The sequence below is a fragment of the Temnothorax nylanderi genome, unplaced genomic scaffold (assembly GCF_030848795.1).
Source record: "Temnothorax nylanderi isolate EJ_2023f unplaced genomic scaffold, tnyl_v1.0 TNYL_tig0068_pilon, whole genome shotgun sequence".
In the NCBI taxonomy this organism is placed as follows: Eukaryota; Metazoa; Arthropoda; class Insecta; order Hymenoptera; family Formicidae; genus Temnothorax; species Temnothorax nylanderi.
In genome coordinates this window covers 76,101-91,322 of record NW_027249130.1, presented here as the reverse complement: position 1 = coordinate 91,322, position 15,222 = coordinate 76,101, and the positions used below count along the sequence as shown (strand labels likewise).

The following is a 15,222-nucleotide window of genomic DNA, read 5'->3' as shown; positions in this document are numbered from 1 at the left end:
CTTACGCGTCGAACGATGCCAAAGTGGACCCCATCTTCGATCTTACTCCATCTCAACATCGAGTCAAGACATCAGAGGATGATTGGAACAGAGACGCCTCGAGCAGCACAGGCGAAGAGCTCTCCGAAAATAGCCTCTGATCTGTCTGATGTTTTGCAAACGACGAATCAGTAAAATAATTTCTATTTATTTATTTCCAGTGCGAAACAGTGCCCTCGAAAAAATTTTTAATTGAAACAGCTCTTTATAGTATCATGAGATAAATACATATATAAGAAATTGTGTATTAATATTCATTATAAAAATAAAAATACCTTGCTATTCCTTCAAAATTCTATTTAAGTTAGCATTCTAAAAGCATGCAAATTTCACAACGTCCTCAATTGATACAAAATATTTTTTTTTCTCAAGAAGAAGATAATCGCGTTTTGAATCCCGTAGTCTTAGAGCTCGATTTAGTTCTGCGATATTTGCGCTATGGATGCATCGATCTCGCATCCCGCTAGAGATAGCGACAGCGAATGCCAGTAAAGATTCGATTAGTGAGTGGCCGGGATCATCTTTCCCTGATTTCGCGACGGAGAAACCAACGATTCTTTAAAGAGATATAATACTTTATTCTTCTGGCTGTAGTATCGCGATAATATTTGTTGCGCGAGAAACAGCCGGCTCGCTGCTCATCTTACACAATTATCATATGGACTCATTTGTTGCACAGCATTTGGTTTGAAAATGTAAATAAGTATTTTACGTTAATAAAGGAGGCTGACCGTTCTATCTCAGCGCTTCGCTATTTATTCGTTCGCGGTGAAATAGTTCGAGAACTTCGTCGCTATACTTATTTAATTCGCCGAATTGAAATCCGCCTTATAAAAGCGGAATTTTTGAGGCGGACTTAACGAAATCGAAAAGATATGATTAAGAGATGAATGCAAAGCAGCATACGCCTGAAGAATAATTTCGTTTAATAAATTCAGTCATTGAACTGATATTCTTCTCCAATCTAAATATAAGATCGTTCGACGCGGCATATGTTACATAGGGTAAGTTGAGATAAGATGCCATAGTTAAGAAATATTACAGAAATATGAACAAACTAATAGTCACAACCGCTTCGGAATTTTTGCAAGATATGATACTTTAAGCCTTCACATAGCAGAGCTGAAAATAACCACCCTAAAAATTATCGTTAAAATGTTGTAATTTGATTATATGTATTTATCCCTATATAAAACTAGCATCTTACCCTTATATCTAAATAAGATGCCACCTGTAAAGGGAAGGATGCAAGTACTGTGAGAAACATGCAGCACTCAATAAATGACGTGTATAATACGTATACAAAAACATAGAGTTATTTTTAACAATAAAGTTTAACTATAAACAATTAGCAAATACAATTTCAGAAAAATCAATATTTTTCTTTTAGACATATATTTATCGAATATTCACGATATTTTAAAAAACTAAAATTGAATATAGGAATACAAAAATTGTACGTCAGTATTCATGTAAATAAAATAGCTCGTCACGCTATTTGTTTTTGTCACGCAATGGTGTTTTTCCTGAAGTGGCATCTTACACCAGTAATGAAGAGAAGATGCTACCTCTGACTGCGCACACTGACGTCATAGAATAAATAGTTATTTAGGTCATGAGACAGTCATTTCACATGGTTTCAAACTAAATAAATTAAATAAATCCACTTCAATGAAAAGAAATTATAAAAGATCTTAACAAAGAAGAGTATATTGTAATACAATATTATAAAAAGCCTGCTCACTACCTACTTGGTTTGAACAGATCTTCCCAAATTCTTCGGATTTAACACAATAAAATTGGAGAAGCTTGCATGTGTCACTCGTTGTATGAATCTCACGTTAACGACTAGAAAACATTACCATCTATCGGATAAATGAACGAAATATTAACAAAGTGGCATCTTCGACCTACTGGCATCTTCCTCCGATTTATCTTAATTAAAACTATTTTAATCTAATTAACTAGTGCATAACACGAGAGATTCTTTTATGCTAGTAACGTAAATCCGAGATCGTTGAATTAGATTGAAAAATAACTTCTCTTCTCCGCGACGATCATTCAATTCGTAACGATAACGCACGATAAAAATTCCGCCGCGTGACAGATTCAATTTTCCCGTGACCGACAACGTCATCGTCGAAACGGTAATAACGACGACTTTTTTTTTCCTCACTGCGAAATTAAATTCTGACCGCGGCTGACGGGACGGTGCTTTTGTCGTACGAAATCGCGCGCGAATCTTTTTCCATCGATCGCCGCAATCGCCAGCAATGCTCCGCCACTCGCCGGCGCGGCGGCGTGGCGGTGCGGCGTGGCGTTGAGATGTCCGTCAATCTTCCCGATCGATGGTTTGCATAATGCGAGCGCGTTAACGCGCGCAGATAGCGAGCAGTCCCGCTGTCACACGCCCGTTAATACCGGCGAATGCAGAATCGGCGGGGCGGTTGACACGATGGAAAATTTAAGTTCGCCACGCCATCCTCTCCTCTCGCCTCGCTCGATTTAATGCCACCCGTCCGTGTCAGCCGTGTGGAGCGGACGACATGGAGTTTTCGGTGGTTCGGAGTCGTGTTCCACCGCCCGAGAAAACGATTATACCGGATCGTCTTTTTGGGGTACGCGCGCGCGGGGGACCACACACTTCGATCCTTCCTCGCCCTGCGACACACTCACGGAAAGTCATTATAAATAGAACCCGCGAGCCGGTTTCGGGCACCGTCGCGAATTTTTTGACGATATAAAAGAGACAACGCGCGAAGGACGGAGCGGGATATTGTCTTCGCAGAAATAACTTCGCGTTTGCATGCATTTGCATTTAATTTAGCGGAATTTTGTAATTTAGATGGGATTTCTATTAAAAAATAATATTCCGAAAGGTTAAAGTATTTATTTCGAACTAAATTCTTGAAATATATTTTTTTCATAATTTATATTTATTTGATGTATATCCCGCGAGATCTTGCGAGGAAATTACTTTTGGTTCTTTAAATATATAAAATAACAGTTTGTAATTGTTTGCAATTTAAATAGACTCCATTGCCTATTTTCTCTCATAATACGTATCTTTATCGAGCAAGAGAAACTATATTACATTTAACATGATCGAACACATATTTGTTTTAATTCATTACTTATTTCTGTTGAAATCACGTTGTTCGATTTCACTTCGGATCCTTATTATCGATACTCCAATATTGTGCGGAAATTAAAACCCTGCAGCAACATTTTAAATAAATACCATCGATCGACATCTGTTACAAATTCGCAAAAAAAGTCCTGTAAATAAAAAAATGTATTCATTCGAATATCTACTACAAACATCTCACAACATATAACTTCTCTCGAAATAATATATCTTTTATGATCACGATCATATGTTGACTCACTCAGAGTCGATTCTTTTTAAACATTTTTATGAAATTTCGGGATTTGCTCGCAAACAAGGAATTATTATTGTTAGTCACAATGAAAAAATGTACAGATTGAAATTAGAATAAACTGCCACTTATGGTCCGAACTTAGATCTCATTGTTAGTAGACTAATATTATTTATGTGTGTGTATATTATTCACATTTGCCAACTTAATTGCGCGCCGATTCTTGGTCGGGCTTAAAACACAATTATTGTTGGAACATTAAAATCTCCTCTCCTTCCTCTAATTAAATCGATATCGATTTAACTTAGATGCTATAAGCATCTAAATAACTGTAAAGAATTCTCTTAACAGTTCTCTTAATAATATTTATAGATTGAGATAGATTGACATCCGATCTGATCTCATTTTCTCGTAACGATAGAAAAGTGCGTTATACGCTCGTGAAATCTGCGTCTTGTCATTGCTACTCCACCTTCGGCTGATCATGCCGAACGAGCCGGTTGTTAACGATAAAGAGGCGCCTCCGCCACGCAGGTTGTAAATCTCGCGAAAGCAGCCATTATAACCGCGCGATCAGCCGCACTGCCGTGGAGAACGCAGCCGTGTTATCGTGCTCGGTTAATGACGAACGTGAGGTATGATTATTAGCACCTCGTGGATCAGTCGCGACGCAATTCCTCGATCACGCGTACTCATCGTAAATAGCTCTGCCGTTATTATGTTCTTCATTATCGAGGAAGATTATTATAATCATCCCCGCGCCGTAATAATGCAGGTTTATTGTGCCATTTCGTTACAAGCGATATCTCATTTCATCGCAATAAATGCGTCTCGCATAACCGACCGCCATCCCATCGTCGCGGCGTCGGCGCAATTGTCGTGAACTTATTGTCTTCCTCCGATCCTCCTTTTTCTCACGCTGAGAATATTCGTATGCCGAGAGCGTAACTCGCGCTAAGTCTGCGAGAACGTTTCACGCGGCGATTCCTAATCTGCAATTTAAGAAGAATACACACCCCGGCCGTATATAACTATACCTACCTATCCTCGGCGTAACGCCGAAAAGGAGCACCACTCTTAGTCGAGCATTTAAACGGTCCACGCAATTAGGGAAGGCGCTTCGCGCTTCATGTTTTATTCATGCCGGCCCCGGCGCAGAACTCTCTCTCCTTGCCTTGCTTTCGACCCCTCGAAGATTAAAACCGAAGCACGAGGCGGGCACAGCTTGAACGTATAAATGGCCGCGCGTATATACTACCCGTCCGACCCGTATCACCTGCGCGGGGATGATACGTGGTCAACTCCGAATACCTCTCACGATTTCCCGCCTATGTAAATCCGTTCGGTTATCGAGCCGGACCTTTGGAAATCTCGATAAGCTTCCGGATTTTCGATGATCTCGGCGAATGGCGCGAGTCGGAAAGCAAATTCCTATACGTTTATATATCTGCGATTATTCATCATTTCCCTCGCGTTTTCTTACTCCACCGGCAAATAACATCTATTTTAATTTAAGCTATACATAATAACGACGATATACTGTAGTAACACCTTTTGTTATACTAGCATATGTACCTCGAATTCCTTTTTTTTTTAAACCAAGGAATTTGAGGTACTTTTTTATACCAATTCTGCACTGAGAGCCGAAAAACAGTAATAATTCCTGTATTTTTGCTCACTCTCAACTTTTAATCTTTCTTGCAGTAACCATTACGCACTACTACGATAAAGACCAGTAATGATTCCGGTGCAATATTTTAACGAAAAAAATTCTTTTTTATTTTCAAATAGTTCTTATTTTTTTCTAAAATAATATTTTTATAGTTTAATTTGTATATATTCGTGGTTCTGCATATATTCTATTTTATTAATTAAAATTACGCACTGTTTTACAATTTTTGAAAACGCATTGACGGGAGACGGGATTCGAACATAAGATTCCGGAATGATAGCTTAATATACGCTAACGCTGAGCTAACAATCTATTCTACAATAACTATTATGAATCTCATATATCTCTCTGAACTGCTCTGAACTCGTGCGATAGAACGAATATGGAGAGCCAACAGTAATGGTTACAGAATCGCACATGATTGAATAATGGAACTTCTTAGTAATTATTTCTTTTCTATTATTTCTTTCAGACAGTATATCGCTTACGATCTTAATCTTTAGATATTACTGTGTTTTTCAGCAGACATTACTTTTTTTTAAGTAAGCATCTGTGTATTGAGATTAAAAGTTGAGAATGAACGAAAATTCAGAGACTATTACTGTTTTTTGGCTCTCAGTGTAGATCTTTTAAGCTTCATTAAGATGCAGTTCGGATTTACATTGCCTATAACCCGTATGACGTAAATAAAATAACATTTGAGAGAGAGAGAGAGAGAGAGAGAGAGAGAGAGAGAGAGAGAGAGAGAGAGAGAGAGAGAGAGAGAGAGAGAGAGAGAGAGAGAGAGTGAGAGAGAGAGAGAGAGAGAGAGAGAGAGAGAGAGAAGAGAGGAGAGAGAGAGAGAGAGAGAGGAGAGAGAGAGAGAGAGAGAGAGAGAGAGAGAGAGAGAGAGAGAGAGAGAGAGAGAGAGAGAGAGAGAGAGAGAGAGAGAGAGAGAGAGAGAGAGAGAGAGAGAGAGAGAGAGAGAGAGAGAGCACAAAATCTCCGATTTCTCGCGCACATAAACGCGATAATATCGGAATTCGGTGTGAGGACTTCGATGGTCGACCGCGCGTCGGTTGATCTTCCGATAGCGCGAGATGAACGGCGCTGGCGAGGAACTAACTCGATACTTTCACGTCTAATTAGATTGTTACTTTTATGAGCGGACGGGGCCGAGCTGAAGGTGCCGACTGCTTGAAATTCGATTTTTCAGAATTTCTTGGTAGTTTGTGTGTTTTTCAATCTCGGTTATTTAATAGTAAATTATCAAATTCTTCGCGTTCTTTTACTTTCGAATTTTTCATGAAAATACATTGATATAAAATAGCAGAAAATACTTTCGTGTGAAATTTGTATATAAATAAAAATTTATACATGTTTAATATATTAATGTTTCTTTTAAGGGTACAATGTAACCAAAGCAAAAGTTAACGCGATACTCGATTGTCGATGATTATAGATTGAAATCGGAGAATCTCGGTGGCGCCTGGTGTCCTAAAAACCAAATCACCAAGGAAGCTCGGGAGTGGCTGGAGATCGACCTTCACACTATCCACTTGATCACGGCCACCGCTACCCAGGGCCGTTTCGGAAACGGCGTGGGTGTTGAATTCGCGGAGTACTATCTGCTGGAATACTGGAGGCCGCGACTGGGCAAATGGGTTCGGTATAGAGACATCAAAGGAGAGGAGGTGAGCGCCTTAACTTAATTAAAGATTCTCTATCGCGGCGCTAGATTACGGACACCACTATAGAGTACTACTGCCGCGAAGTTGTTCGACGTTTTCCGACCAAGTTCCTAAATCGGACTGATTGGATTCTCCATTACCCACCTATTAACCCTAATGGTACAATTTGTATCGTAAATTATTGGAAATTTAACTCGTAAACTGTGTAAGAAAAAGAAGAAATGGAAAAATTGTACTAACAATTCTTTTACTATATGATGTATGTTTTATTTTTCAATTTCATTTTTTTAAATAACGATCGAGTAAAAATAAAATAACTAGTTAATTATTACCGAATAAGTAGCATTTACTTCGCCAGTCAATAATTAACCTAATTAGAAGTAAAGACTTTAATCGACCCTACTGGCAATAAATATTGTTTGTCATCTTAATACATGTTATTGCGATAAATATTACCACATGCCTCAGTGGTCGAATTGATACGACACCCATCACGGAATCAGGGAGGTTCGAACCCTGGCTGAGGTAATATTTTTCGTAAAATAAATTAAATTATTCAAATAGGATGCTTATAACATAAGCATCTAAATTACATCAATTTTAGAAGGATCAGAATCCATGGTCATCAGAATCGAAACGGCATGACGATTTGTCATGACGATTATAATCGTTGCCACGATTTATAATCATTGTTAGTAGGGTCGAAAAGTCTTTACTTCTAATTAGGCTAGTTAATTATGTATATATCTTCTGCATATATTTCGCAATTCATAAGCACTTTGCGATATAGAGGTGTGATAATTACGGAAAAAATGGAAACTTCATTCAACTGGAACACTTTTTTTTCCAACTTCTCGTATTTTTATATCGAACATCAAGACAGCATAACGCGGTACGAAAAACCACGGATGGTTCTTTAGAACTGACAGACCACGCATCGGATCGATGCACGCGAGGCACACCACTTGGGCAAAAACATTCGCCGCTATCGTGATTTATGACGTGATGCCGACGCCGCCGATTCGCGCATTTACCGGCGCCCGCGCCAGTTGAGGCCGCAGCTGCCGCGATTGCAACGAAACGATCGAAATAGACCCGCGATTTCATTGACCCAAAATAATCGTGCCATCGTTCCTCTGACTAAGCTATTGAGATCGTTATTCCGGAGCTGGGATAGGATATGCAGCCCGTTCTATTTGAGAGCGGTTAAAGCAGCGCGTATATATGCCCGCGCGCGGGACGAGCGCGCGAGTTCAAAGTGTTCGACGATCAAGAATCGATTGCGGGGCGCGGGATTATCCTTGCTCGAAACGTAAGCCGCTTATCGCGAATCCGTAAGCTAATTTCGTACCGTCGGTGTGCGCCACTTTGTCGGGCCGCCGCCGTTCTACCAGGATGCCTCTGAGCCTTCCGCTCGTCTGCTCGCGAGCGAATCTGCTGCCGAGTCGGAGTCTCTCGACTAACGGGCGAAGCCCACGTTGAAGTATTAGCGGGAGCAGCTGCGGTGAGCGGAACGAGTTCGTGATGGACGCCGTAAAGTTAGGATACCGGCATTACCGTGTACTATGCATTAGCGGCAGTATATTCCGTTCATATCTGTAGCGACGAGCCGCGATCGATGCGCCATTACTACGTTTATAGGGCATTCTCCAGATTGGACTTCTCACAAATGTTAAGGACTTTCAAAATCTCACTACAATGCAGCGACCTGACAATCATTTTTATACGACGATTCGATAAACGACTCGTTTCGCCGAAATAATTTTACGATGGAAATTCTTCCCTTCCGAGCCATTCTCTCTTATCGGAGAGAATAACCGTCTCCGAGAAAAACGAAGATTCAAGGTACGGGTAGTGTTTTAAACGAAGGCTACCCCACACATCCGTCCGCAAACGATCATCAGGCAAGATCACTCGGAGTAGATTCTGTCCACATGATGGCGACCGCAAACATCAAATGTGCCCCGATACCGTTTACCTTTGAGGGAGCCGCACACACGAGTATCGCCGACGGCGACGGGACACGTTCCCGGTGAACTCAACGTCGTCTACCGTCGTCGGGGTAATGTTTATGGACCACGTCGCCGTCGCTATTACGACACTTTAAGCCTCGTTCGCCGGCGCGTCCCCTCGGGCACGATTCCCTGTAGCGATGCGACGCGTATCCCGTTCATTAATGCGGCGACGATCCCCGTCTCGCTTTACGAGACACTAAGAAGACCGGCGATACACGTCCCTGAAAGGCGAGACGAAAAAGCTCGCCTAACCACTAGGCAAATTGGCCATTCGATCAGCCCGTTCCCTATACGTCCCCGCCGCGCCGCTCTCGTCCGGTTACGATCTTATTAATATTGATGGACCACTCGCGCCGGCGCTAATGCGTCGAGGGACCGCGCGCGGCGACTTCGCCGTTCCCCTTCGCCAGCGAGGAAGACACCTCGCGTGTGTCGCACGATTAACTTCATGATTATTCAATACTTAATGATTAGCCCGCTCGGTTTTCTGCTTCGCAGGCGACCCTCTTGAAAATACGGTCAGCAATCGAAACTTCGTGATTATTCAATTTGGCACGATTAAATTTGGCGAATCTGAAATGTAGCGGTTTAGCGGTTTGCGTAGCGTGTAGAATATCGCGATCGGACTGACAATGAGATTTATATAATATATATGCTCGAATTTTGGATTTAAATTCGCTATCGAATTCTAAGCTGCTCCAAAATGAATCTAAATGTAGTCTAATAGACGTGTTGAATGATAGAGATTAATACATTTCCGTCCCATTTCATTTGTTTACTTCAATTAACAAAAGTGCTTTTGATATACCTTTCAATAATCTTTCTGCTAAACAATTTAATACGCTCTTCCATCTTAATTCGATTACTTCGAAAATATGTCAGGGGGAGAAAAACGATCGAGAACATTATTAACTCAAACGCGTGATTAATGGCGATGTAATTGGACAGGCGCTAACGTGACGTGAATCTAAAATTCTGCGCCGCGAACATAGTTCCTCGAGTATGTGACATATCCCGGCTCGTCACTATTCACGGCCTTGTTATCAACTCGGCGTACTTAGCCCTTTTGCAACAAATGCGAGGAGTTGCTCGCGCGGAAAATTACGCAAATTACCAATCGGCGGAAAGGAAAAAAAAACGACAATGACGCGATTATTTCGGTATCGTATCGATTTGTCACCCCCGAGAGCAGTTATCCGTTATCGATCGGACGTGTCTCTACATCTGGCATCCGATTACTATCTTGTTAATATTGATAGCCAGCTTGCACCGGCGCTAATGCGCCAGAGGATTGCGCGTCTTCGTCGCACGCTGCCGAAGACGCTGTCTACCCGTCATCGGCGCTCGACCGCGTAATTTCATGCAAACGCTGCGTAGCCTCTTCGATCCCATGATTATTCACCGCTTTACCGCTAAACACGATCCGATTACTAACCTTGATTCATTTTTCCTCGTTATGGAAAAGATCCATTAACGATTAAGAATTAATTTGGGATTAATTTACTTTTTGCTGCGTCTGGAAAAAAAAGCCAGGAAAATGATCCGTTAAAATTGCTAAACAGATTTGCTACTAAATATTTTTATATACATGAAATTTTTTCTGGAAATTATTTGTCATTACAATATTATGTTAATATTACACATTGACGCGACTTTGACGCGGAAACATTCTCCACTGCTATTTGTTCAAAGTGTTGCAAATAACAAAGCAAAGGACGGATATTGCAATTTTCCCTACGAGAATCAAGGGAATGTCTTTTCTCCAAGGGTAGACATGAAGTAGTTGTGAGAGAAATCCGATTAATTATTGTACGGAGGAAATGAGATTAACTAGGCAGACGCTCGTAGAAGGAAGCGAAATTTTTGCTTCCGCAGCAAATATACCCGAGACAGCAAATATTCCCTTTCCCGCGTCACGCGCCGCGGGAAGTTTTTCCAGGGTTTTGCGGAGATATCCGGACGAGAAAGAGAAGGAGAGAAAAAACGTTCTACAAAGACTCGCGCGCTGCGCCGAGACGATAAGAAACCACGAGGTCTTTAACAGTTTCGGGGACAAGAGAGGAGCGCTAACGTATTCTGACGTGTGCACTTGTGCGTGTGGGATGCAAAGTGCATACGCCGTCGCATAACGCGTACACACGCGCACACGTATATACGCGCCCGCGCCAGCGTAAAATGACGTGAATAGTACCACGTAATGCTAATAATAATTGTCACGCGAAGGGGGACGAAAGACGGAGGCACTCCAGCTTCAAAAGGCCGCCAGAGGTAATTAAAGCTTGAGGCCGCGATCTTTCTCTCGCACTTTCTCTCCGTCTTTCACCCTCGTTCGCGCCCGCGCGCGCTCATTCGCCAAGAAAGAGAAAACACACCATCCAATTCCTGCCACCGGCTCTCTAGCGCGCTCTCGTCTCAATAATAAATACCCCACGTCAAAAACCGACCCCACTTCTCATTAGTCTACGCGCGCCACGGCGCGGCGTGCTCCCATCGTCCGCACTCCATCGACGGACGGGAGATTAAATAGATTTTCTTGGAATCTCTCTCCGGTGCAGTTAAATTCGCCCGAGCGCAGCTTGCGCAGTCCGCAGCCCGCAGGAAATGGTATACGTTCTGCGTAGAGAAGCTTTCTCGAAACGACGATATTTTTTTCTCACCGTAGTTCCGGTTTTGAGCACAACCGTGCGTCATCGTGCCATCAAAATATCGCAATTAACGTAATTAAATATATTCGCGAACGAGAGTTTGGTAGAAAATAATTATAAACGAATGCACGGTGAAAAAAGGCGTTAAGATATATGCTTTAAAAATATTATTTATTAAAAGTACATAGTTTTTTTTTTTTAGTGAAAAATTATTATCTTTCCTTTATTTTACACGAGCATTTTTTTTCCTTTCAGATAACGCCTTATCTAAATTTCCCGGCAACATCCGTAATTAATTTTCCAAACTTACCTACATTATTCCGGGCATACTGCCGCTAAACTTTTTCTTGAAAGCATTAATTACTCCTTTAGTGGCAACTTTTTATGTTTAGCACACATTTTCGTGTTTCACGCGCGACATCGGCGTACTTTTAATCAGCGCATCAAAATCCACTCGTTAAACTGCAAACATCATTAGCGCGACAAATATTGCCCAAAAACAGTTTGTGGATTTTGATTGCAAATAAGTTAAGGTATACATTCTAAATTCACGTGTAGTGTATCTTTCATGTTTGCATTTTTTGAACTGCTCAATTTTAAACGTCGATTGTTTGAACAAAGATATGACTCTAATATTTGCGTTATTTATGTATATTTTTATTGCTAAAGAGAAAGTATACGATATGATAGAAAAATTATTCTCGATCGCAATAAAATACAGACTTAATCTTCTAAAGGACAGCGTCGGAGGAAGAATAAAAGCGGAAGATCCTGTCCATTGGGCACAAAGAGGACAACATATGGATATCTTCTACTCCCTGCGGACCGCACGTTGCGTCGTTGGACATACGCCGGAAGAACATCCACAAATTGACCGAGCTTATATTGTTAAAAATGTTCACGTTCGCAACTATTGTATCTTGTTTTCTGTCTTCGGCCGAAAAATAAAAGGCGAGGACCGCTTATCGATTATCGGACGACTTGCGGACCGTTGGAAAACTGCTTGAAAAATATAATCGACGAACAGCTCATTCACGTCGGTAAACATTTTAATAACGTGTTTACCGGCGATTTTCGCCAATGATGTTTGCAGGGTGTGCGCGCCACACTTAAAATACAAACAGACTCGCGAAGGGTGCTTCGTAGCGTCGAGAAACTATCCTACTTATTTTTTCCCGCTATCTGCATAGTTTTTAATGAGCGTCTCGCGCCTCTTTTTTTTACCTTTTAGCTCGTTATCTTGTTTAGCGCGACGTAAGCAGTTAAAAAGAGACGTCCTACTTTTAATAGGTGTCAAAAGTTAAAAGCATATTCGAGACGTCGGAATAATGTGACGGTGACGAATCACTTTTGGCGTGGAACGTAAAAAATATATATGTGCTTCGTGAAACTAAACTGAAAATGTCGGTGTATATTATATATGACTCTCGTGATTGTGTGACGAAAATATAAAAATAGGATTATTACGGGGAAGCGTATGAACGACAAATATATCGGATTTGCAATTTCTCTTTCATGTAAAAGTGATAAAAATCTTCGAAACAACGCTCGTAAAAAAGTATGCTTAATCAGAATGGCCCCATTTAACATTCAAAGAAGCGACATATCTGGTATATGCCATCAGTTTTGAAACGACTCTTAATCACGGTCCTCGACGGAGAGTACAACGAACCCGCGGCAACTGACATGTCACCCTCTTTTTCCACCAGATTTTAACGCCGAGTGTTCTATGCGTTACATTTTAAAACGACACTTAATCACGGAAGTTCATGCAGTAACGCGACTATCAGCGGCACGAATAACGCTTTTCTAGTTGGCTATCGATGAAGTGGATAATATCGATTCCCCGCAACATTGTACATAGAACTTGATTCAATTTGACGTAATACTCAAATGTCAAAAAATTCTCCATTAATATTTATTAATCATAAATATAAAATTCTTTTTAATATGTAAAAGCAAAAAGACTTAGGAATAAAATTTAAATGTCGATCTGAATAAAGTCTAACGATTCCGTTAAAGTCAAATGAATTGGATTTATACGAGCCCTTAGAGTTAAATATTTAAAAGTCTCGTAACTCAATCAAACGTGATGGTTAATCGATACAAAGTCGAGCAAAACACTCACTCCAGTAACAACCGTACATTACGCCGACTTTTACGCTCTATGATTATACGATACACATTCGTCTCCCCGAGCGAAGTCGAATCGTCTATAATTAAAGTGTACGCACGACTTCGAAGTAATGACCTTCTCGCAAAAGCGATGATCACGGGGATGCTCGTAGACGGTAGATATATATAAGTGGTAGGTTTTAGAGCCCCTTGATCCATCATTATCTTGTCCGGTGACGAACCGACTTCGAGTCGGGGCTTTCCTCCCCGCGGTGAGGTCGAGCGAGGGAATTCCGTGCGGAAATCCGATAATTGTCGGGGGGGATAAGTGCGTGCGACTGGGGGTGCGTGAGGAGACGGATGTGTGCGTGCAGAGCGGACGGACACGCAACCGACGCTCTTGCGTTGATTTCCGGCGCCCGATCCCGGTAAATCACGCACTGTTTCCAGGTAGCCGCGACGACTGGGGGCGTGGAGGACGGAGAAAAAAATTAAAGGAGACAAGGGAGCGATATTGCCGGGCCGCTGCGATGATGCCCCGGGGATCGCGATGGCGCACGCACAGGAAGCCGAGAACATTAGCAAAACGCTCGCCTCTGTCCACGGGATAATTCACGCGCGTCACGACACACGCGTGCGCGCGCGCTCGCCCGGCACTCGCGGCGTGTACATACGTATAATTGTAATTGCAAGTGTAACCAAGGGCCCGGCCGGTACGTTGATACGAAAGCGATAGCTCTGTCGTCGAAACGAGATGCGTTTACGCGCTTGATCAACGGCGACTACGATATGTCCTGCGAATGCGATATTGCGTAATAACTCGAATCATGATAACGGCGAGCGTTAACGTTCCGCTTTTATTGCACATCAAGGCCGACAGATTTAATAGGAGATAAAGGTAGGCGCGGATTTTCGAGAGGAATATAGTAGGACCGCTTCTGGAGAAGATTGCAGTCACAGTTAACGGTAAAGTGGCAGTCTTTCTCTGGAATATCCTCTTATTTTTATTACGTCTCTTGACGGTAGATAAAGTTTCGATATAAGACCATTTTTTTATAAGAATATTATGATTAAATTATAGATAACGTTTGAGAGGCTTATTCGCAGTTTTTGCGAGATTCACGTGTCATAGATCTCTTTTATTATTTCCTATAAAAGGAAATCTTTTAAGATGCAAAAGATAAGAAATTTATGACGGAGAATGTAATGAAAACGCGAGGGAACTGTGTCTTTCCTCCCACCAAACGAAGAATTTTTCTCTTTATTTGAGAGAACCGAATCGGGTCATACATCGTCCAAGCAACACACATTTTTTTTTTAATAAAAAAAGGACGAATATTTTTTGCAGATAAAAGTTCGATGGAAGCGGAGTAGTAGAACCATAATCGGTAATAGGTATGACGTCCTAAAAATATCGGCCCATCGACGAACGAAATTCCGATAGCGTCATTCAAGAGAAGTGCACGAAAATATTCGCGGAGGCAGCCATCGCCACGACATGCATGCGCCGACGCAATAAATTCGTTTTATACGGCGCTTCGACAGGCAAAAAACGAACACGGGCATAAGTTATGAACACTTCAAAATCGCACACGAGGAAGAAGAAGAGCAGAGGTTCGCTTGGCTCACCAAATTTTTTCGTCGACCTCCTTTCGATGCCACCTAAAGCGCCCAAAAACCGTAATC

General features: G+C 41.6%; 1 protein-coding gene across 1 annotated transcript in view; it reads left to right on the top strand.

Moving 5' to 3' along the window:
• The window catches only part of LOC139773758 (discoidin domain-containing receptor 2), a 159,642-nt gene that overhangs the window by 77,083 nt on the left and 67,337 nt on the right, over positions 1-15,222 (top strand). The window contains exon 4 of the mRNA XM_071708462.1: positions 6,533-6,764. Within this exon, the coding sequence (XP_071564563.1) occupies positions 6,533-6,764 (232 nt within the window). The remainder of the gene's footprint in view (positions 1-6,532; positions 6,765-15,222) is intronic.